The 24,847-nt window shown below is 43.2% G+C and overlaps 2 protein-coding genes across 13 annotated transcripts in view; both read right to left on the minus strand.

Moving 5' to 3' along the window:
• LOC308296326 (histone-lysine N-methyltransferase SETDB1-A-like) overlaps positions 1-4,587 on the minus strand; it is a 28,583-nt gene extending 23,996 nt beyond the window's left edge. For 10 of the 11 annotated variants that reach the window (XM_080739565.1, XM_080739560.1, XM_080739563.1 and 7 more), the window contains exon 1: positions 4,562-4,586. The gene's annotated coding sequence lies outside the window, so the exon portion shown is untranslated. Of the gene's footprint in view, positions 1-4,561 lie in introns of all 11 variants that reach the window. The other variant, XM_080739562.1, reaches the window with a different exon arrangement.
• mxd1 (MAX dimerization protein 1) lies at positions 17-24,493 on the minus strand. Of its 2 annotated transcripts, none has more exons than XM_080739572.1 (6): positions 23,624-24,493; positions 22,803-22,902; positions 13,516-13,545; positions 6,599-6,713; positions 5,739-5,898; positions 17-4,776 (listed from the first exon to the last, which is right to left on the minus strand). In XM_080739572.1, the coding sequence occupies exons 1-6, from the start codon at positions 23,688-23,690 to the stop codon at positions 4,583-4,585; spliced, it is 666 nt and encodes a 221-aa protein (XP_080595698.1). In that variant the 5' UTR covers positions 23,691-24,493; the 3' UTR covers positions 17-4,582. The 2 variants fall into 2 exon arrangements, with proteins under 2 accessions (XP_080595698.1, XP_080595697.1); XM_080739571.1 differs by having other exon boundaries at positions 18-4,779; positions 23,624-24,491.
• Between the last annotated feature and the right edge of the window lie 354 nt (positions 24,494-24,847).

Genomic DNA, 24,847 nt, shown 5'->3' on the forward strand with positions numbered 1-24,847 from the left:
CACATAAAGAGTATTCATTATGGGAAACTAGGGGCGTTGGTTTCCTGTGCCAAAGGAAACTTGTTTCTTAGAATGTAATTATTCCCGGAGATTTATTTGCGTCGTGACACGTGACTGCAGAGTTAACGGCGCTCGCCCCCCACCAATAAACACAAAGACAAGGTTGATAGATAGGTAAACAAGGATTTCAAATGCTTTATTCCTTTTGTATCACTGGCAAATATAAATTACTGTTACAGCATTCATTTCTCATTTTTCTAAACCACATTTGAAGTCAAATTTCTTTAGAAGTGAATGTCCAAATTCTCCAATTGTCTAAAAAGTGTGCACAGAACGTCCACCATTTATTCTCCTCATTGTTCAACAATAGACATTTGTCCTTTCTGTGGTGAAAGGCAATATGTGATGTGGTAATGATAATAATAATCATGTTTATGTGCAGGGGTAGGATGAGGTGTTAGAGTCATTGTGTGCGCTGTGTTGTGTATTACATGAGAGCACCACATCTGAGGCAGCCCATGAAAAAGGAATGAACTTTGATGTCACTATATCATACACATCCATATATATATATCTATAATATACTTCTGTCATGTCTTACATTTGTTTCTGTTTTAAGGCAAGTAGCCAACATTGTACAACCAAAATTAATGTCAACCCAAATATACATATGAACATGAGGAAGGGAGTCATTATTCCCCCTGATGTTGAAACTGATAGCTTAAACAACTGGACTAGGCAAGAGACTGACTGAAGTCTTGTTCATTGAGGATTTCTACACCTGCTTCTCTTAAGGCAGATGCTGAAAGCACCAGGTCTTTGTAGAGGGGGCACACAAAAGAGAAAAAGGGGCAGAGCGCTTTTAGTTCATGTATCACATCACATGACCCATCCAGTACACTGGCTGAGGCTGCCCCCACCCCCAGCCCCTCTGCACCATGGTTGCCAACATAGCATGTGGAGGAGGGAGTCCCGCTCACGCACATTCACAAGCGTGCACACACGCACAGAGTCGTGGAAGACAGAAAAGGCAATGGAGGTGTGGAAAGGCATGGACTCCCTCAGACAGACACAGATACATGAGGTCTTTGTACAATGGACTTTTTTTTTTGCACCTTTTGACTTGTAAACAAATTAATTCAAACTAACAAAACACACATAGCCATACCATTTTTTGTTTTGTTTTCAAACTAGCCAGCACCCATCCTCTCTCTTCCAATACATTTCTCTCTGATGACAGTGACGAAATAAACACACACAATCACACACGCTTTGACAGATGGCATTCTGGTGCGTAAACATGCACCTGCCCACACTCGCACCTGTTCTTCTGTACATTTCCCATCGAACCCTCCTTCCTAGTGTGGCTACATACTTCCTTTCCATTTTGGATAGGTTGAAATTTGACACAGAAGGGCAGCATTCCACGATAAATGACTAAACAATCATAAACCTATTCTTTTTCTTTTTGGTGTACCTTCATCATGCTCTAACGAGGATTTGTTGTGTTTGTGTGGCGTGGGGTTGAGAGGTGGAAGGTTCCTTTAGCACTGCACTGTAATAACGCAAGGGAGTGTGGATATTTACATTGAGAACGCGGCAACCCCCCCCCCCCCCCCTCACTTTACATGCTCCCATTACATTGGTACTATCACTTTATTGTACCCTGTATGACTGTACATACTCTCCCATTTACATACATTATATGCATATTTGATAACTGCTTCTATTTATGTATTCTATTTGTACAATACACTAAAGTCTTTATTACACACAGTATGTAGATTTGTTATTATATTGTTTTACTCTTATTTCAAATGTAAATGCAATTTGTGGGAAGGTTGCAAATAATTTCGCCCACTCTTTTACACCTGTAAACTTGTGATGTGATGTGTAAGTGCCCATGATTTGCTAAAAAAAAAAGGCCATTGAGGTAAACTCTGACAGATGGAGCGGCCATTTTGTCTGAAGCTCAAAGAGACAAACAAAGAGCAACACAACACCGTGACTTTGCGCACTGCCACCAAACCCCCACCTCTCATACCTAGCTCCCCTTTTCAAGTTTTATCATTTTTAATTCATATTTATTTTTACCTTTTTTTTGGTCTTATTATTCTCCAGCGAACAAGGAGGAGATAGCTCAAACAGATAAAAGTCAGAATTAACCACAAAGAACAAAGAAATAATCTTTTTTTTTGCAGGGAGCACTGCGCCAAATTCAGAATAGACACCAAAAGCCTAGAGGCACAAGAGACGGTTTCTAAAAAGCTATGGATTGGACTAGGTTGTGCAAACAAACTACACAGTTAAAATCTCAATATACTGTAACCTCACAAGAACATAACCAATGACTAATTAAATATATATATATATATTCATCTATATATTCATTATATTAGATCTAATAAATACTTTTTTCTTTTGTTTTACATAGAAATCCTTTTTTTCTTCCTTTAAAGTTTAAAACTATTTACAAATGTCTACATTTCTGCTGAAACAATAAATAACTATATGAAGGCAAGGAGAAGGAGAGTGAATCTGTAGTTGGGATATTTCAGTTAGCTTTCACGGGTTGGAACACGCAAGAGACGGACACTGTCCTTACTGAGCATGTTCCGCCCGAAAGGTGAAAAGCCTGTCAGCGAATTCAGCTTCTAGGCTTCAGGGACACCTGACAAACGTTGAAGTGTACTCTCCTCATTAATAATGGTCAATGACATTCACTACCTGCCTCTCCTCTCTACATGGTGCAGTGGTGTCCAATAATGTGCCATAGAGTCCAACTACTGTAACACTACACTACTTTGTAGTGTTGGACAATAATGTCCAAGTCAAGGGCTCTCCATAGCACCGTCTTCGACCATCACCAAACCTTTTGTCGGAAAGGTCCGGTTCAAGTCAGACTTTCCCCACAAAAGGTTTGGAGACACTATGGACAGCCCTTAACACTACAAAGGGTGAATTCACCGCTTGGTTCTGCCTCTCTGGTTGGAGGTGGATGGCAACCTGAATACACTCTGCCCTCCGACTCGAGCACATGATGGGACACCACAGACATAGTGGAATGTGCTCCAGTCATTAGACTGTTCTCAGATATATTGCAGCCAATGGCCATGAAACTTTACTTTCGTTTTAACCATAGGCCACGGTGGCAAGTGAAACAGGCTGAGTTCACTATTTCACCAATCAGAATAAAGTATTACCAAAAAACGGTGGGTGGTTTACTTGCCAAGAGGCTGGTGGTGTACGTACACAAACAATCCAGCCATGGCCAAAAGATCACCAGCATTTGACCAGTAGCTGGTGCTTAATTCCCCATCCTCTGATAATGATAGCCCCCCCCCCTTACACCTGTGTCATGGTCAGCTTAGACGGGACCACTGACACACAGACACACACACACACACACACACACACACACACACACACACACACACACACACAGAGGTTAAAAAGTTGCTGTAAAATTGCCACCGTCGTCAGAGAGAGGCAGACTAGTACTCTCATAACCCCCATCCCTTCACAATCTCATGCTGCACACATTTTTTTTTTCTTACTTTTTTGTTATTTTCCTCAGAAGGATTCTGTACTCTAGATGTGGACATAACACAAGTACAGGGTATGAAAAAGATGGGATGTATTGCTGCTGACCACCACAGTTTGATAACAATCCAGATCTCCACATTCATGCTAATACAGTATGTCCTAAAAGGGAGCCTGTAGTGGACAGCACAGGCATACACTTTCTTTTGTTTCTAATCATATTGATCACTCATGATGTCACTGGTCATTCTCACCTGATAATCATACAACCATATAGGTTGAGTCAGGGACCCAATAGTTGTTGTTTTTTTAAGACAGTGCTGGGACACAGCTTTGTTTACAAAGGCAATTCTTCCCATTTAAGTGCAAAATACCACCCATGGATGGTTAACGGGCAGTCACCAGGGGCAAAAAAAACTGCTTTAGGATGGCGCTCTGTGTTGCCGAACAAGGAAAGAAGGAGGGGGAGGTGTGTTCATGAATCATGAATGGGTTTGGTGTATGGTGTTGAATCTCATAACAACTTCCTATGGCTCTTGAGGCATTAGAAAGAAAAAGAGGCAGTGGGGCATCGCGTGGTAACATTCTCTGGCTGAAGGTTGGTGATGGCAAAGGGTTGGGGTAAGAGGAGACAGAGGGAAGAGATGCGGACCGAAAGTGCCTTAGAGTTTCTTCTAAGGCCCTGCTTGTTTGATTGGAGCAGAGCACAGGAGTAAATGATGCAATGCCTGGAGGACAGTCCCTCGGATCCTGACAGATGGACGGACAGACGGTGGGCGGGCAGGTTGCCTTGAAAGGTGTTTCCGGTCGGAAAACAAAATTCAACGTGTGGGTGTGAGGAAATGAACAGATGCCGTGGTGATAGCAGGGAAGGAAAGGCCTCAAAGTTGGTCAGTCCTGCTGGGGAGGATGGAAGTCTGATTGGCAGAAACTAGGTGGAGGTTATAGAACCAGAAAATAGTGGTACAATCTTGAGAAAAAAGATCTGGGTGATTGCGGGGAGATGGAGAGGATTTACTTGCTAGAGACAGTGCTCTTCCTATAGGCTGCAGCCCAGCTGCTTGGCCGGCTCCTGAGTGTCCTGCAGTCTCCGCAGGCTGGCGCTGGAGTAGCCCTCGTCGCTGCAGCTGCTCCGCAGACTGCCTCGCTCGTCCCCCGAGTCACTCACGCTGCTGGTGCTCCACTCCAGGTCGCCCAGCAGGTAGTCTGTACCCTCCACGTCCACATCCAGGTCTTCTGTTGGGAAAGAAATACAAAAAATGAATAGATCATCATTGTTAGTGGTCTTCCCACTTCATATAATTTTATCAGCTGTTGCCCAGCTGTTGTTAGACAACCAACTAATTTACTAAATCTAGAGGCCGTCCCTCCCAGGTACTGAATGGGAACAAAAAAAATGTTTGACACATCCACCAAAATTCCCTATACGATATCCAATTTTCAGTTTGTATTGTTTTTTCTAAATACTACATATATTTGTGTGGAATAGGGTCTACAGTATGTGGGTGTCTGTCCACAGTTAATATCGCAAACCACTGGACCTATCATACAGCGCCAGATTTCTTGTGCATGCTGCCAGTAGGCCATGGATGTAAATTCACAAATATTTTTCACACTGAAACATTACCCAAATATGGAGATGTCTGACATCATAGTACTGATGCCATACATCCTCAGGAAAGCCAGGAAATGCCATTATTAGACAAGCCAGGAAATGCCATTATTAGTTATTTTAAAACCCTAACCCGTGGATAGTATAATTTCCTTCCTGCCAATTCCCCCATGTGTACATCTGCCAACACCCACTGTTGGGAGGATGTAGACAAGCACACGGCTCCAAAGTCACCAGCCATTTATTTTCAGCTGAGCTGATAGTAAGGAGTTTTATTGAGAGTTTAACGCATACTATGATTCACAATATCTTCCTCCACTCTGAACACTCTGCCACGTCCAACCAGTAGGAGACACTAGTGCAGCTACAAGGACACAGCCCACAGACAGCTTCCACCCACTAACACATCCACTTGTCTTCGTTAGGGTGCCTTGCCACGCTAGAGGCACCACTGCCTGGCACCTCTGTGGTGGTGGGCGAATATTTTACCTCTACAACACCCGGACGCCTGGTGAGGCCTATAGTATTTCAAGGCCGAGTATTTTGTCCATGTTGTTTACCTGGAAATAATTGCAGGACTCACCCTGGTCGGAGTCAGATTTGTCCGAGGAATGGGTGGAACCTGTGCTGTCCATGCGCGTCCTCTCCACCCCCAGCTGCTCCAGACGCCTCCTCAGGTGTCTCTGCTCCCGATTCAGCTGGTCCAGGGTGTGCAGGGCTCGCCTGTCGCTGTCTTCCAACCTCTACACAGCACATGGATGGATTGGGGGAAAGGAGAGAGAGAGAGAGAGAGAGAGAGAGAGAGAAAAGCAGCATTAGAATTAGTTAGATTAGATTCGGGTTTGGGGGTATTAAAGGGACACTATATTGCTTTTGATGTGCATTTCAGTGAATAGTTTTATTGTGATGTCTATTGAAACAACAATATTTTCAATGCCACAACTATAGATAGACAGTTTCCTCTGTTTGTTTTGGCCTTTCTCTGTGTTCCTACAATTCCCATGAAGCATTTTGTGGGCAACCATCTGCTTCTTTTGGCTGACAAAGAAAGTCATTTGCCTTCGGGAATTAAAGTGAGAAACATGGAAAAATGAAGGCTTCATGTGTCAACAGCATGTTCCTGCGTAACGAATAGAATATTGTTTCGACCTCTCCTTGCACAATGTATCCCAAAGAGATACCCATTGTACCTTCACACTAAATATGTTTGGTGCTGTGAGTGTGTGTAGTTGTGGGTCTGTGTTCTTAAGTGCAAGGTGTGTGAGTGTTTTGTGTACGTATTCCTTTTGCAGCTTATCTAAAACTTTAAGGTCAGTCATTAAGACGCAACACTTACACACTTATCCTCTACAGTGGTCAAGCAAATCACCCTCTTCACACTGATTAGGCTGCTCCCATCACACACATACAGGTACAAATACAAACATGTACACCCACACACACCGCAATGTGCTCTTTGGCCTTCATCAGCAGGCTGAGAGTGGTGTGCCTGTTGGCGTCTGGTCCAAGTGGAACGAGGGATTTCAAGCGCTCTAAACACAGCCGTAAGTGCGCCCGTCTGGAGAGAAGAGAGACATACTCTATTTTCGTAATTCTATCATTACAGTGGAGCACATACATAAAGCAGTGAAATTGCATTCACACACACACACACACACACACACACACACACACACACACACACACACACACACACACACACACACACACACACACACACACACACACACACACACACACACACACACAGTAAGCCAAAGACTAGTCCCCCTGTAAAGCAGTGAAATTAAAATCAATAGTTGTAATAAACTGTATATGTGACAATAAATACCCTTGAACCTTGACATGAGTAACGTAAACAGAGTAGAAAACCAACTAAAGCTAAAAAGACTCCTTTTCGCATTAGTTCAACCAAAACGGAAAAGAAAACTCTCCAACATTGGTTGGTTTCCTGTTTAGTAGAGGACTACAAAGTACATGCATTTTGAATTCCCATTGTGTATAAAATGTGCTAAAAACTAATTTGCCTTAACCGACCACAACCCAAACCTGCCTGCATCCCCCACGCTAAATGTATACATACAGTATGTACAAATTATGACAGACCATATTGTTTCATGTTGTTACAGCAGAGTGGAAAACGCTCCTGTCAAGGCATTTGATATTAGCACCATGGAAGTGCAGCAACTGTTCTGCAATGACACAGCTTAGCAATGGCATAATGCATCATGGCATAGTCCTCAACCACACTAATTATCTTTAGTGCCCTTTTATGGAGGATATCTAGCTTCTTAAGATTGGTTTGTAATAGGGCATTAACGACTTGTGATTTTTGCAAGTCGACTCGACTCAGTAAAAAGTTGAGTTGAAGTCGACTTTATCGTTTGATGACGTCATCACACCACACACGACCCCCCAATTATTTTGGGGATCCCAAATGATTAACTTAGTAAACATTGGCCAAAGTGTCAAATATATAGAGGCAGAAATTGTGAAAATAGACGATCTACATGCTCACAACGCCTCGCATGCTATTTTCACAATAGAAAGTTTTCTTTTTTTTTCAACTTCGACTTTCGACTTTCTCTGGTGGGAGTCGACTTGTGTAATGAAGTCGACTGAGTCGACTTTTTCGTTAATGCCCTAGCCTAGTTTGTAAGGCTTTCATTGATGCTCCTTTAGTGTTGTAGACGTTGGCTCTACCTTCAAGATCAAGCTTGTTGGCCAACGTTTGCAATGCTCTGAGATGCTATCCAGCACATTTGCAAAAGTACAGATGGCTGGTTCACCAGAACTGCCATCTGCTCACTGAGCTTGATTCTAGCACTCCCAAAGAACACATCTGAATTCTGGACGAGACGGGTGGTTCCATCTTTATATATGTAAATTGCTCACTTGCTTTCTCTTTTCCGCTCTAAAAGACTAAAACTGACAGACTTGGCAGCTGCAGGGGTATGGTGGGTGTTGATGACCACATGACCCCACTGTTACACAACACACACACCTCCAACTCCTGGCTGCGTGCAAGTGTATATACTGTACTGTATGTCTATATGCATCAGAGCAGCAGAGGAGCACTTAGGAAGTGTTCATACTGTCAGGGGCGTCACAAGGGGTAGGAAAGTGGGACTGAGTTACTGGGGCCCAAGGTGGAGGGGCCCTAGTAACTTTATCTATTGAAAAATAGCAGATATACAAGCTCACAGCGCGGCACCGAGTGCCGCGCTGCGAGCTTGTAGATCTGCTATTTTTGAAACATTTCTAACTCAAATTTTGCTTCTGGGGGTCCCTGGAACTAAATATTTTGAGATCGGGGTCCGTGGCCAAATACATATCATCTTGGGGGTCCTTGACATAGGTTTCTTGCACACATTTTCACGATTTTTCAAAAATAGCAGATATACAAGCTTGCAGCGCGGCACTCGGTGCCGCGCTGTGAGCTTGTATATCTGCTATTTTTCAATAGTTAACATTCATGGGGGGCCCGCAGTGAATCCTTGTACCCAGGGCCCACAATTTGGTGTGACGCCCCTGCATACTGTATGTGTGTGGGTGTTATATATACATACACACATCGCTCTAATGGAGTGGATGTCTGCAGCAACTGCATAGCTTTCAAGGTTGTTCATTTAATGTTTACTCTGAGTAATACTGTTAAACGTAGCCTAAAGTAGTGCTGCAAAATGACGTAAGCCAATGTTATTTAGAAAGGAGACACACACGCACGCACGCACGCACGCACACACACACACCCCTCTCTTCAACATACACACATGCCAATTGCCAAACCCTCTAAAATGTATCCCACACTACATAACACACTCCTAAAAACAGACATGCACATAAATTCATAGTGCAACTCACATACAGTAGGCATATTCAAAGCAGCAGACAGAAAAGCCTGCTTGCCCAGGTAAAACCAAAGGTAAGCACAAACAAATCAGTTCACACATTGATATTCATTGGCAATTTATCGTTAAATGCCATTTTGACTCCTAACTCCAACCACTAAATGCCTAAACTAACCCTGACTTGAATTATTTTCCAATTGTAACATTGTCTGAGTTGGCTCTAAAGATTGTGTTAACCATTAAAGGACAACCTCACCCATGTTCAACCTACGGTATGTTCATTTAATTGGTCCTCCTCACTAATGCTCATGATTAAATAATAATAATCTACTCAGCCAGTGGATCATAGGAGGGCTTTGGACACTTCAGAAATCCGCCTACCAGTTACATCATTCAATTTATTTATGTTTCTCCCCAATAACAATGGTTTCCATTAAAGCATGCTACCTTTACAGCATTAGTGATGCCCCCCGAAAAAGGGGGAAGTCGTCCTTTAAAACAACATTTATCTTGTGGGGTCCAGCAAAATAGACCTCACAAGGTTGATTTCTCAAGCTCCAATATACTGTGTATAGTAATACCTAGTGCACTGCACATGCACACTTCCGAAGTGCACACTCAACACAGAGACAAAGAAGTCTGGGGCAGGGACCAGGTGGCTTTTTTCCTCAGTCTAAAGGGCAACATACTGCCATTGCATAACAGGAAAATGCCCTCGCCAGGCTCGCCTCAGTGCCGTTCTGACATAATACAGGATCACTGTTACTGGCTAATGTCTGTTAAACACCGAGGAGTCAACACACACCAGCCTCAGCTATTTCACATGGTCACATGGTGACTAGGAGTTGGGTGAAGAAGATACAGTATGAGGGGTGTGGCAGAGTGAGAGAAACGAGGCAGAGATATAGCGCGAGACAGCGGCTAATTTAGCGACAGGTTATTCCGGTTCAGAGCGACTGTAGTTTAGTGTGTCAATAGGTAAGTATGTATGTAGGCCTATGTGGTGTAGTTATGTGTTATCGGCCCACGGCCAGAGTCTACACTGTGTCCCAATTCCCCCACCTTTCCTGCCCCTCTGGGCCCTACATGGATTTGAACATGCAGGATAGGACCTAGAGCACTTCGTTTGACCAGTGGTGTTTTCAGTTATCTAACTGGGGCAAGGCGTGCAAGTGGAACATCAACATGTGTTACATCACACAGCGAGTGTCTCGCTGCAGAAGAGGAGGGCGTGGAGGCGCACAGACCAACATTTTTCACACTGGCCTCCTAGGTGCTAAAAACTACAAGTAGGCCAACATGCTGAACTGTGACCTATGTGGCAGCTCTCTGGCCTTTTGACCCCAGGGAGCAATTCCCATGACTGGCAGGAGTAAAACTTGCATGAAACAAGGGTCTTGGCAACGGCTGGAGTCATGTTACGTGCAATGCAAACACACACAACCTTTTAGCTGGCGAGTACAGAGGAAGGTGGCCATATAAAAAGGGGACTTGGAAGTGCAAATATATTATATGGAGATCAAACACTGGCCAACACTTCTCATCTAGTGTGCAAGCCATGGATGTTGGAGATAAAGCCATAAGTATCAGATGATGACCGATTTCTATCAGTGAGCAATGGGTGGGAAAACCCTGGTCACAATACGTATATCGTCTCTGTCCAGCAGAAACCTCGTATCTCCAAGTTTCAAATTTGCACGTTCTTTCGTAAATTAAAGCTCTGCCTCGTCATATAAGACTGTTACACCAAATCTGTGAAAATAGCAGGTGCGAGGCGTTGTGTGCTTGTAGATCGGCTATTATCATTAGTTTAAATCATTTTAAAATGATAAATACAAAACGAACGGTTTTGGACATATAAGGTTTCCACCCGACAACGACGATATACTAGAGTGGAAAATGGTGGGCCAAGGCCATACTTTTAACTTACTGAGTGTGTTTATTAAGTAGGAGATGTCTTTCCGGGAGTTTCCGCACATGTGGGCACTGGGAACATGCACACAATAAAGTACACACGCACACACTCTCTTATGTCCCAGGCCTCAGTGCGTGGCATGCATTATTCAGGCTGTACTGTAGGCAGTCTGACAGCATGTCCAATGAGCAACTGTTTTGAATCACCAAGCACACACACTGGCAGGAGTAGACAGGTCAGGAAGAGACAGTACAATCTGGAATCAACGCTTAACCTACAGTAGCACCTAGAAGCACGTCGAAGCAAAACTAGAAACCAAGCGTTTTGGTATGGACATACAGTACGTAGATCTTCAGATCATTCCTTTTTTATTTCAAGATTCAAGAGAGTTTATTTGTCACTCACTCATACAGGTACAAGTAGCGTAAAGTCCTGTCCATAGTATCTCCTTGAGTTGGACTTTCCGACGCGCGAATTTCCGAACTCTAATTCGGTCTAATGCTTTTCAGAAGTCGTGAGTGACTTCATTTTGTAGTCGAAACAGGCCTTTTGTCCGAAATGTTCGGTTTCGGTCAAAGTATGGACAGGCCTTAATGTGGGTGTGGCATGTTTTGCAGGACAGCCCTAACTGTCTAAATAACTAAATAAAATAGATTGTGACTTCTTATGTTGACTGCAGCAGTGACCTTCGGCCACTCTTCTCTCATCTTTTTGTTTCTGATGACACTGCTAAGGCCTTCAAATAGCATACCTAGTAGACTAGTACTAGTAGCATAGTAGATCTCTGGTTTCAACTTCCTGGATTAAGGTTTCTATTCTACTTTTCTCAACCATCTGGCATTTCGAGTGCATTCCTGCGTGTACACTTCCACACTGATTTCCCTTCCATGCTAACATTTAGAATGAGGAAGAGATGTGGTTTTTCATAAATCTGAGGAAAACTAAAATAGAAATGTGTATGCATGGTCCCAGATGAAAGTCATGAACTGCTTGGTAGAATAGTTAAACAGGTTCACTTTGAAACACCTGTCCCTGGTTAACATGGAGTTTGGTCAAATGAATATGAGATATCTAAATATTGAACCAAGCACCTTTGAGTAGAAATACCCCTTTAACAGTGGCGGTCAGACTGGAACTCCGGTCCCCACAGCTCACAAGGAGCATGTGTTAGTACACTAAGGCGCTTTAACTGGCTGTGCCACCACTGACCAGGTACCTCATCTTACTTGTATCTTTAGTGAAACACTGCTCACTAAGGGGAATGAAGTAACCTGCAGAGCTGTTAGCTTAGCCAGCTTAGGAAGAAAGCTTCACTTCAAATGGCATGCTGCACTGCAATCATCATTAGAGTTTGAGAATGTAGTACTTGGCTAGGTTGAGATGGTCCAAATTTCTTTCTTTTCAAATATTTTTTATTGGAACAGTGTTGCATATAAGGCAGGTATGTATAGTGATGATACCCCAAATCCCATTCCCATCAGAGTAATTGTTGAACATAGCATGTGATCTGAGGCTATCAACTAGAACAAAGTCTAGTACAGAAAAAAAAAGAAAATACCTTGCCCATAAAAGGTAATAAAAGAAGAAAACCATTTTCTCCCCTCTGTATTCCCAATTTAGTATCAAGCCAATTCCCCAAACCCTAGTGCTCTAAGCTAGTTCCGTCCCTGCTAATCCCCATAGTAGTCATTGGGAGGGTAAAGACAACAACAGGTCTCCTCCGGTACCCGAGCCGTCATGCCACCATCTTCTTTTCACCTGACATCGAGGAGTATCACCAGGGGGGCGTAACGCATGTGGAGGTACACGCTATCCCCCCAAGTTCCACCCCTCTCTGAACAGGCGCCCTGACCACTGTGGAAACCATTAATGCAGAGACAAAAGCTGTCCCCCCTCCCCAATCGGCTTCCCTCCCACGAACACAGCCAATTGTGTTCGTTGGAGCGCCTGGCCAAGCCGAATGCACCATGGAGATAATACTCTATGGTGGTGGGCAGGGAGTTTGACCTGCACCCAAATTTCTAATGGAAAGTGACAGCCATATTAGCCAGGTAATGCAAAAGGCTAACATTGAACATGTTACCTGTACTGACATGAGCTTTATTAGTTCATCAGATATGGTGTTTGCTGAAATCAGCGATCTCTGCATTTAGCAACACCCAACCCAATATCCCTTTATTTTGGGTTGGCATGGCCATGATAAACTCACTGAGCCATGGAGGAGCAGCAATATTTACTTTAAATGGCATTTTGGAAGGGTTCGTTGCCAACATATACTGATGATGACATTAATACTGCCGTGCCTACTGTAGCCCCGGATCCCATGAATCATTATCACTTTCCACCGCTTTATGATGGCCCTGGAAATATTGTATCTTTGTATTTGCAATCTACTTTTTTACATTGTTGTTAGTTATTGAACAACGACACTTGTCCACACACACACAGATACACAGATACACACACACACACACACACACACACACACACACACACACACACACACACACACACACACACACACACACACACACACACACATTAGTGTACACGAAATGCAAGCATACAAATCAGGATCAGAAATTCCAACATACCTGTTCTTTTCCATTTCATTGTGTGTAGACCTGTGGACACACAATAAACATGCATTACAAATGAGTGGTACACATAATAACGCTGAAGCACTGTGAGATTCCCCTCATCTATGTGCCATCACTGCAGCATGTATCAAGAGAGCAACATGGGTACGCCAAGACCCGCCCACGGAAGCTTGTGATTGGCTGAACTGGAGGTAGGGTGCGCTCCTTGTTCCCTTGGACTGAAAGTCGGGGGGACGAAGATTTACTATTCTGTCCATATCATGACATAACTCGGATGGCCTTCGTAACACTCGACACCGTGATTCGCTCGCTACTGCTCGCTCGCCGGTGTCTCACGTGGCTCAAGGTCGCCTGAGACGGCGCGCCTACGTCATCATCACCGAAAACAAGCACTCCTTTACAAGAACGAGCCTCACCCACGTTGCTGTTTTGATTCACGCATCGCTGCAGTACCAGGCCATGTTGCAGGAAGGAGTGTTTGTGTGTGGGCTGTGGAGAGTGAGGCGGTGTATGAGCCATCAGAATGCCTGACAACAACAAAAAAGAACTCTGTGAAAAGCTGTGATATTCTAATGCCTGAGGCATGTTCTATGGATCAATCTTTTTGAGTACCATGCAGGCACATAATACATGTGCATGTGTATTGCATACACACAGCAGAGGCAGCCTTTTCCACCAGGCAACCAGGCTTATGAACAATGGACACTAACAGCCTGTTGCCTGTCTGCATGTCACTCTCTCTCTCTCACACACACACACGCACACACACACGCACGCACGCACACACACACGCACGCCCACACGCATGCATGCACGCACACACACACACACAAATACACAAATACCTTAACCTGAATTTAAATGACCCATTCCCTCATAGTGACCAGGAAATGACCCCATAAGGTCAAGTTTGTCTGGTATTTTTGGCCTCCACATGGATAGTAATACGCCTACACAGTACAGTACACACACACACACACACACACACACACACACACACACACACACACACACACACACACACACACACACACACACACACACACACACACACACACACACACACACAGCGCACACACACAGGAGTCCAATGGGTAAACTTAGCAACAGTAACCAGAAACATCATACAGGGGGAGTGCTTTATATTGACCTCCAGACACACCACCTAATCATTCACCATGCATGTCCTCAGCAGGGCAGAGACGCAGAGTGAGAGAGTGAGAGGAGAGAGAGAGAGAGAGAGAGAGAGAGAGAGAGAGAGAGAGAGCGCACACTAGCTGAAGGTGATAGAGACAGAGGTGTGCCAGTGGCGATCCTGACTCCTGCATTGCAGTGTAAGCTGCATTGCACAGACACACACACAGTGGCACGAACGCACGCACGCACGCGCGCACACACACACACACACACACACACACACACACACACACACACACACCAAATGGAGGGGACACACACTCTTGCTCCCAGAATAGCCCCTGCTACACCTTCAGGTCAGGCTGCCCGGCACTGTCATCACCCCCACCCCGACACACACATCGCTCACAATTCACCATGCACATGTGTGGCACAGGTCCAAAAACTTTATGGGACCTCGCGTGCACCCATCTAATGAGGGCAAACTCTGTCCTTATAGCTCCAGTCACAGCTTAATACAGGGAAGAGTTCCCTACATACAGTGGTGAGAAGGAGGTGGCTTTAACACTTTTCCCATGTGTAGTGTGGTTTGACTGGGGAACTTGAAGTGGTGGCATGCCAATGTGGAACAGGGTGTCTCGCCATTTCTAGGACTATCCTCGATGTCTGCTCCCACTTTGCCTCCTTCCTTTATCTGTCACTCTCCTAACCCTTTCCTCTACTGTCTCTCACCCGTACCTCACTCCTTGTGCCTCAATCCCTCTCATCTTTCTCCCTCTGTCTCTCACTCCCTCCCTCTCAGCCTCTATGGCAGGGGTCTTCAACAGGGGGTCTGGGACCCCCAGGGGGTCCTCAGAGTTACTACAAGGGGGGGGCCGACAAATCTTTGGGATAGGATAATTCTTTTAGATTAACAACTTGAACCCTCACATCCCTATTCTGAGGAGAACTTTGGCCTAAAATAGCAGATCTACAAGCTCTCAACGCATCGCCGCGCGAGGCTTTGAGAGCTTGTAGATCAGCTATTTTCGGCAAATAGGTTGGGTGTGGAGGTAAAAAAAAGAGCGGACATATAGGTCAAGTTTACAAAGTATGGACAATTTAAGTGATAAAATGTCTGAAAAAATACATTAACACGAACCCAACATTGACTGATGATCAAATCTATGAAAATCTGCAACACAGTTTTATACAACATGTAGAGGGGGTGTCCCTGCTTCATCTGTCTCTCAGCTAAGGGGTCGTTGGCCTGAAAACGTTGAAGACCCCTGCTCTATGGGAGTGAGAATGAGACAGAGAGACTAACTTCCACTCGTCTGTCTCACTCTGTCTGTAATATTCCTCTCTCAGTCGCTTCAGCAGCCAGCCAGGGACACATTCTTCCACTGGGGCAGGCAGCCGTTGGTGACATAACAGAGAAATGATCCCACTTATCAGGGTTAGCAGTTGGATGGGCCCAGACCTCGTCCCAGCACCCCCAACTCTCGTTCTGCATGCTCACCACACGATGACCCCTAAAACTATACCGATGACCCGACAGTGGTGTGTGTATAGTCGGCTGGTAGGCCGAAACAGAACACCTAGTAAAGCCTGAGTTATACTTAGTTACAAGCCGAAAATAGCAGGTCTATAACCCTGCAATGTGAGATTATAGATCTGGCACAATATTAAATATAAATCAGCCATAACTAGGTATGGTATACCTATGCTGAACCTACGCTGAGCATACTATACTGTCTAGGTACTATTAAATATAGAGTAATGTTGAGTATTTCTACACTGAGCAATATAGCGCACTCCAAAGTGAGTAATATGTAGCAAATAGTGTGATTAGTCACATTGTGCAATGATTATTTCTGTACTGCATAATATTGACCTGCAATAAGGCTGTTTTGTAAATGCTGTTTTATAATAAGACAAATACATTCTCGTACAAATATAAAAACTACAATTAGCCCAATACACAATACAAGCACTCTACACAAAACTCTATACAAAATGTTATATTCACCATTTTTATATAAGAAAAGAGACTAGAAGGTAATTTGCCAAATTTGCTTTGAGATACAGTTGTACAGTAGGTCTATTTTATCAAGGTTTAAAAGCAATTGGCAGATCTGAGACTTACTGTAAGTGTCACACACTTTCTGTAAGGAACAATCTATACCAGAGTTAACTTAATTTCTAGGGATTTTAATTCTAGCTGTGTAATCAGGGGGAACCAGGGGAATGCAATTTTCTAGTAGCAAAACCGAAAACTAGCAGTAGTCTGGGTACCCAGGACTGTTCTTCATACTGCATAGTAGCCTACCATATTTCCTCTGTCGGTGCAGGGAAGCAAAATGGCTGGCATGTAAATTCAAGTGTTTATTGTTTTGCCAGCCAAAAGGTTGGGTTCCTGCCTCCAAGCATTGTAATAAGCCATGATCAAGGCCAGAAGTTCCCAACTGGTTTTGTTCTGGGAACAAAATATCATGTCAAACATGAAGAGGAACACAAGCTGTTCCTTTTCTGCAGAAAGCCATGACAGATTACTTTTGGTTGGGACATATCATTACAGTGGGCCACTGCATTTCTTAAAATCTGGATTTTTGTTAGGCAGTGAACAGATAGAAGGGAAAGGTGGGAGACAGAGAGAGGGCGATGACATGCAGTAAGAGTCTCAGGTTGGATTTGAAGCGGCCTTAGCGGGGTCAGCAGCAAGTAGGGTTGTTCCAATACCTATAGTATCAGATATTCCTCCGATACAGCCTAAAATGCTGGTATTGGTATCGGAGAGTATGCAAGTCTATGCACCGATCACGTAAATTATCATGTGAATATGGGAATATCGTTATCGGCAGATACTGATTCCAGTTGATCAGTATCGGCCCCAAAAGTCGCAATCGGAGCATCTCTAGTTTTACAAAGGGTTTAACCTGAGTGAGGCCATACAACAATGATAGCAATAATATCACATCAAACGTAGTATAGAGCTGTAAAAAGTGCACAGTTGCTGCAATGCTAGCCAATTAGCCTACTCAGATACTCCCAGAAAACGCAGCAAAACAGGATTCCTCCTTATAACAACGTTGACACATCTTCTCGTTAAGGTTAAATGTAACATTCGTTTTTGTGAGTAATGAGTGGCACATAACATGAAGACACAGCAATAGGTGTATAATATATTGTATATAAATGTATATATGTTTATTGTCCTTTTTTTGTACTCATCAACCGTCACCCAAGTTCAGGTATCCAGGAAGAAAATATTAGAATATCCCTAGGTGTGAGAAGGACAATAGCCTTATTTATGTGGATATTATAGCCACACCTAAGGCATCAACACTGGAGTAAAAGAACAAACGGGTGAGCCATGGGGTGGACTACATTATCTTGCACAGCAAGCATGGTAATATCACTGTATGGATTCCATAATGCACCACACATGCATACTCTGTGTAGGGTTTGGTAGAGTGTGGGGGGGAGCTGTTTTCCCTCTCTGTAATGGAGGAGCTGGTGCTCTCCACTGCTTGCCAAGAGACCAGAGAGAGGGATGAGGAGGTGTAGTGAGAGGGAAGGAAGGGGGGAGGTGTAGAAAAAAAGAAGAGAGAAGGTGAGGGGCAGGGACGTGCAGAGAATGTTAGAGAAGCAGGGGCTGACATTTTTAAATTAAAAGGGCCTTTTGGTGAAAATATTGAAAATAGCAGACCTCCAAGCTCAACGTGACGCGTTGTGAGCATGGAGGTCGGCTATTTTCAGTGCTTGATACCGCACTGAACTAAGCATAACCAAGTGGCGTACAGCATGGATTTCTATACAAAGAGGGCAATTCTTTCAGCATAATATGCTGCATTCAAGTTCAGGAGAGTTTGGACAAGGCAATTCTCTTGAATGCTGCCTACAGGTATGGCATGGCATGGCACAGACAGATAAAGGGGCAGGGGCTCAAGCCCCCTTTGATGTCTATGTGTTCCCATGCCTGGTGAGGGGGAAGGCACTACTACTACTGACACACCAGAAATACAGTGACTCCCTTCCCCCCACCACTCACACATCATCACGCCATGTGGAAACAACAGGAGATGGAGGCTTGGCTCTAGCGCTGGATGTACATACTGGGTCACATGACTGCCTGCCCTACATTTCACAAAGGTTCGGCAGCAACAACAAAAAACCCTATAAATGCCTTTTACCCTATAATTACGTATCTCTCCCAGGCAAAATGCCACCCTTCCCTTCTCAAAAAGGGGCCGAATCACTCACTGTGTCATTGTGCTGGTTGAAATACTGGTCTTGGAGGGTTAAAACCATGGTATATCCAGTCATCTTGGCTGCAGAGCCTAACTAATAACAAATTGGCCTTCTTGGGATAAAACAATATATAATTCACATTATCGTTAATATACTGTAGGATACTTTGGAGAAAAAAAAAAAAAAATCAAGTGTTTAGCAAAAACAACGAAATAAGGCAAACCAAAAAGAGACAATGGAATATCAAAGATGGCATGGGAAGTAGAATCAGCACTGTTTAACTTGAGGGCCTGTGAGTTGTGATGCTTTTGCATCCAACAATATAGACAGATGCTATGATTGAACAAGGATGGAACTGCTGCGATTAGCATCTACTGTACATAATCCTCAATCAAATTGGAAGGATTATATTACATTTATAATTATAGTATTGTTTTGGTTGCATAGGATATTTATAGCAAGTAACAGTTTGTATGTATGGAATAGGTAATCATTTGTAATACCTCCGACACAATGTACTTGTCCAACATCAATGATGTCAAGCTGGAAAGAACGGGGTCTGGCAAACAGGCTAAACCAAATATTTGAATAACATCAGGTTCCTATTACAAGGCAGGCTTAGGTGCATATATATAGGCACATGACCCCTGTTCACCTCTTGTCTATCCAGCTTTAATATCCAATGATCTAGAGTTACAACACTGCCCCACACACACACGCACGCACGCACGCACGCACGCACGCACGCACGCACGCACGCACGCACGCACGCACGCACGCACACACACACACACACACACACACACACACACACAAACACACACATAGGGCTGTCACAATTATTACATAATCGTCTAATTGTGATTATTTGACATTATCGCAATTATTTTGTCATAATCGTCATAATCGTGAATGTTGAAAAATGTCAGAAATAGAGGAAATAGCAGATCTACAAGCTCACAACACGACGCATCGCGACGCGTTGTGAGCTTGTAGATCGGCTATTTCCACTATCAATGTTATTTTTTAAGTAGTAAGTTGTCAAATATGTCAGTAATGTATTTGTATATTTAGGTTATGTGTCATAGCTACCATATGCAACTTCAAAGCCTAAAAGCCAAACAGGAATGTAATTATCAACGACAAATACACAATTCAATCGTTAATCTGCAATTATTTGAGTGACAATTAATCGTCATGTAAAATGTCATATCGTGACAGCCCTACACACACACACACACACACACGCACACACACACACACACACACACACACACACACACACACACACACACACACACACACACACACACACACACACACACACTCGTCATTTCTGCATGTCCTAGTAATCTGCATAACACAGTTGTCAATGGGTGAAGTATGTGGTTGATACTGGCTATGTTACTTTGGTATGTGTCATTATATGGTTTTGTGTGTATGTGGGAGGACTTCTGTTGTTGTGTTTCTGTACGACTGACTGACTGTCTATGTGACTAAAATGTTGTTGTATTGGCCAGGGCTGTCACGATTATGATATTTTACATGACGATTAATTTTCTCTCAAATAATTGCGATCAACGATTTCATTGTGTTTTTGTCGTTGACAATTACATTTCTGTTTGGCTTTTAGGCTTTGAAGTTGCACATGGTAGATATGACACATAACCTAAATATACAAAGAAATTACTGACATATTTGACAACTTTATACTTAAAAAAGAACATTTGATAGTGGAAATAGCAGATCTACAAGCTCACAACGCGTCGCGATGCGACGCGTTGTGAGCTTGTAGATCTGCTATTTCCACTATTTTTTACTTAAAAAAAAAACACATGAACATTTTTCAACATGGAAACGATTATGACGATTATGAAAAATAATCGCGATTATGTCAAATAATCGTGATTAGACGATTATGTAATAATTGTGACAGCCCTAGTATTGGCATTATGTTTATATGTGCACGTGGATGATTGTGTGTGTGTGTGTGTGTGTGTGTTTACAGTGTGTATGAATGTCACTATGTATTTTGTCCTACAGTATGTGATGTATGCCCACCCAGATGACTGGAGCTGTCAGGTCTTATCTGTCTCCTAGTCTCCTGCAACCACCTTGGATTGCCCTGCCTGCCGTGGTACTGTAAAAGTGGCCATTCACTATGGGGCTTTTAAGCCGTGACATCATTTTGTAGGCAGAGGAGAATCTGCCCCCCGAGCATTTTCTGTCCCTCGCTATTTCAAAAAACGACTAAAACATATCGACTAAAGTATAATTCTAACACTTTCCTTTCAACAACAAAGAGAAGAAAAATGTTTAAATAGTAAAAATAGTAAAAAGATTCACGGAAACTGGGGGCAGAAATTCTCCTCTGCCTACAAAATGATGTCATACTTAACAGCCCCATAGGAGTCGGACTGGTGTTTACTGCTGTCGCTCACACTGCAGAGAATTCACCAAGTCAGAGCACACACACGCATGCGTGCACACAAACACACACACACACACACACACACACACACACACACACACACACACACACACACACACACACACACACCTCAAACTCACTAAAACACGTTTGACAAATCTTAACTTTAGACTGCAGAATGGCTACCTCATGCAAACTTTGCATGCCGAAAAAACCTCAAAACGCACTGCAAAGTGTTGTTAGTGTGTAGATGTTTTCCACATGCGACACTGGCATGCAATAAGTATAAATCTTACACAGCCCACCTGGACTAGAGGTCTGCAAGCCATTTGGGGCCTGATTATGGCAGGGATCAGGCCACATGTTTTATTAATAGATGGCGCTGAGGTTGGACTCAGGCTTATTGAACTCTTTCACTGATAATGTAAGGAGAAGAAGTCCTTAGTAACTCCTGTCTCGACTCTGAAGCCAAATTGGGAATAGCTTATGTGTTGGTGGATGTTACGCACAGATGTTACGCACAGTGCTCGTTTGCTACTGGACTACATAACTTGTCTTTAGTTTATTCTCTACTGCATGCCATTACGTGTCTCTGTAATGGATAGTCCGAACTTGGCAGCCGTTTAATATTGCTACAACATTTTGTTGGTGGCACTTGTAGTTATGTATAATAAAACTGTAACTGTAAGTGTATGTCTTCGTACCATATGTGATGTGTGTGTTCTGTGTGTGTTTGCATATGTATAAGAGTGCAAGTGAGCGCACATCAGAGTTGCATGTTGCCTGCATCAGAAAAGGCGCACACCGGAGAGCGATTAAATTGATTTGGTGTTGGGTCTCAGGTAGGGTAATAAATTGCAGACTCTTGTCGGGTTGCCGCCAGGCCCGAAAAACCATGGGCCAACAGGGGGTTTAGGCACGGATGAATCAGGCGTATGTAAACTACTGCAGTGTTTCTGACATGTTGAGGTTACCTGTCCTTCCTTCCTTTGGAGACATATCCAAGGAAGGAATTGCTGTAAATCCAGTTCACAAATTTTCTGTCTGCCATTTCAAAACCATCTTCATTCGCTTTAGCTATACCATTTGGCCAGTACGGTAACATTCCATACTAATCTGGTTTGAAAATATAAATCGCCCAAGACAATTCAGAACAAAATACACTACAACAAAGGTTGAAAGTGTCAGCAAGCAAGCTTAATGTCTGGTAAAGGCAGTGTATTGTATTCAACCTGTTTCACTTTAATATGTATAATATGAATGGGGACAATATAGGTCACGGTACAAAATAACCGTAAATTGTTTAGTGATGTAATAGCCCATGCCAGTAGAGTTCCATGTTGCAAAGAAAGAACACAAACACAAAACAAAAAAAGCATGGAAAAGAAAACAATCATAAAGCCATGGAGGCTTTACAATAGGTTAACTGAGGACTGAGAATTTGATTTGGTGGCACACAAAATTGGGTCAAACCATTTACCTGCTACTTGTGTTTTTCTTGCTTTTGCTTTTCCGTTTCAAGCTGTCTCTCTCTTTGCTGCTGGTGAAGGGTAGCATTGAGGCATAGCCATGTTCAGCTTCTGCAAGCGAACGAACAACAAATCAAGACCTTTCACCGCATCTGGGAAATGCAGTAACAGTAAAACACATTCAAGGCTAGGGCACAGTAGAAAGCTGAAAAGAATCAGCTTTACATGAAATCATGATCTTTTTTTTTTTTTTTTTTCAATGCAAGTTCTTAAAACGTGCAAATGCATTCTTTTGCAATGTGGCTATACATTGTTTCCCCTTCTCACTGCAAGCCCGGACAATGATGTCATCTTGAACTGGAGTAAACCCCAGTAGCCGAACCACAACAGAAGAAGGGAGGGGGGTGGGCACCCATACCCTGCATCAACCCAGCACGAAAACAATGTCGCTCACACATGATTGCATCTGGCATACATACATACACCCCATTCATTTGACATGCTAATCAATGACGAATGCATATAGGCCTACTGTTGCATATCATGTGCAGTGCCTCTTTTGTTTCAATACACATTTAACCCATGTTCTGCTGTATGATACGCTCTGCTCTATTGTGCAAAAGCCACGCTGGTTTTAATGCATGACCCATTTATATACAATACAAATAAAACATTCTTTATGCCATATAATAGACATAAATCAGACTCAAAATAAACTTATTTTTCCAATGGCAGGTGCAATGCTAGCGTGATTGTTGGGGGAAGGGTGACATGGTAATAATTCATGAATAAAATGAACCAGAGCTAACAATGCAATCATATTGTAGCATACCTCTTTCCCTACGATCAAGGTACTCGGCTGCTTCGATCAACATCTGCACCATTCCGATCGCCGCCATTTTCAACAATATTAAAACAATCCGGTGTCGGATTCCAACCTGCAGCTGGTTCGATCGCCTTGTGTTCAGTTATAGCTTTGCTTGCCTCTCAGTTAGGCTAATTGTCATGGAAATTTGTGAGACTTAACGTGAGAGATGTAGACAACTTGCAATGTAGGAAAAAGCGCTCAATAAAAAGTCTAATTACAGTGTTATAGGTAGGCTATAACACAACTGAGCATACAAATGTAAATAAATTACTTTAGGTTGGTTAAATGGTGTAAACACGGGTTTAGCTGGACAATCACAATCCCTGTTTAGCAGATATCGGTAATCAATGTTGCCTAGCGTTAATAGCCTATTTATTTATTTGTCAAGTCTATAAAAAATAAAAACAGCTTTGTTGACAAACTAAAAGGAGATTGGACGGTTCTTAAAAAACAAGTAGGTACCGAGCTATTGTTCTGCTTGGAAAAAAAGAAACGCTGGCTTAAAAAAAAACTTGCCAGATGATCGATGACAGCTCTAGGTCGTTTGATCAATTATCAATAAGAATCAGCGAATTAAATAAAGTTAAACGCTGGCTGGTTCAGTTGTCATTAGCCTGCATAAAGTAAAATTAATAAAAAATGAGCGTCAGCTATCTAAAACTTCCACCGTCGATGACATCCAACCGTATCGATTATAAGAGCTATGTGGCTGGCAGGTTTTGTGCTGGTTTGAGTTGATCACGCGTGATATGTCTCGGCTGGAAAAGCAGATAGCAACTGACATCAACTAGGAGGAACAGTGTTTATAAAACTGCTTCCAAAATAGTGGCTTGTTGATCGGAGCGACAGCTTGCTACTGTACTTGCCATAAAGATTGTACTGTGATGTGATTGGGTACTGGAAATAAAAGGCAGCGTTTCTATTGGACGTTGGCGCGGTCGGTCAAACCGGGAGGCTTGGCGTCGATGGCAACTGCGTTCCATGTTCGGCCATCTTGGCTCTAATCTACAGTTGCAATTGGTTATCGCGCGAAGCCGTAATGGACGATGTTTCCGTACAGGCTTATTGGCGTGCCATCATTGGTTGGATTCTCAAGAACTTGATAGTGATTTGCCAACATCCTCCCACGAGCTGCCGTGACACCGCCTCCGTTTCGCGATAAAGCCACGCCTTATTGCCATGCTGTTT

This window comes from Nannobrachium achirus (assembly GCF_963921795.1).
Source record: "Nannobrachium achirus genome assembly, chromosome: 12".
NCBI classification, from domain to species: domain Eukaryota; kingdom Metazoa; phylum Chordata; class Actinopteri; order Myctophiformes; family Myctophidae; genus Nannobrachium; species Nannobrachium achirus.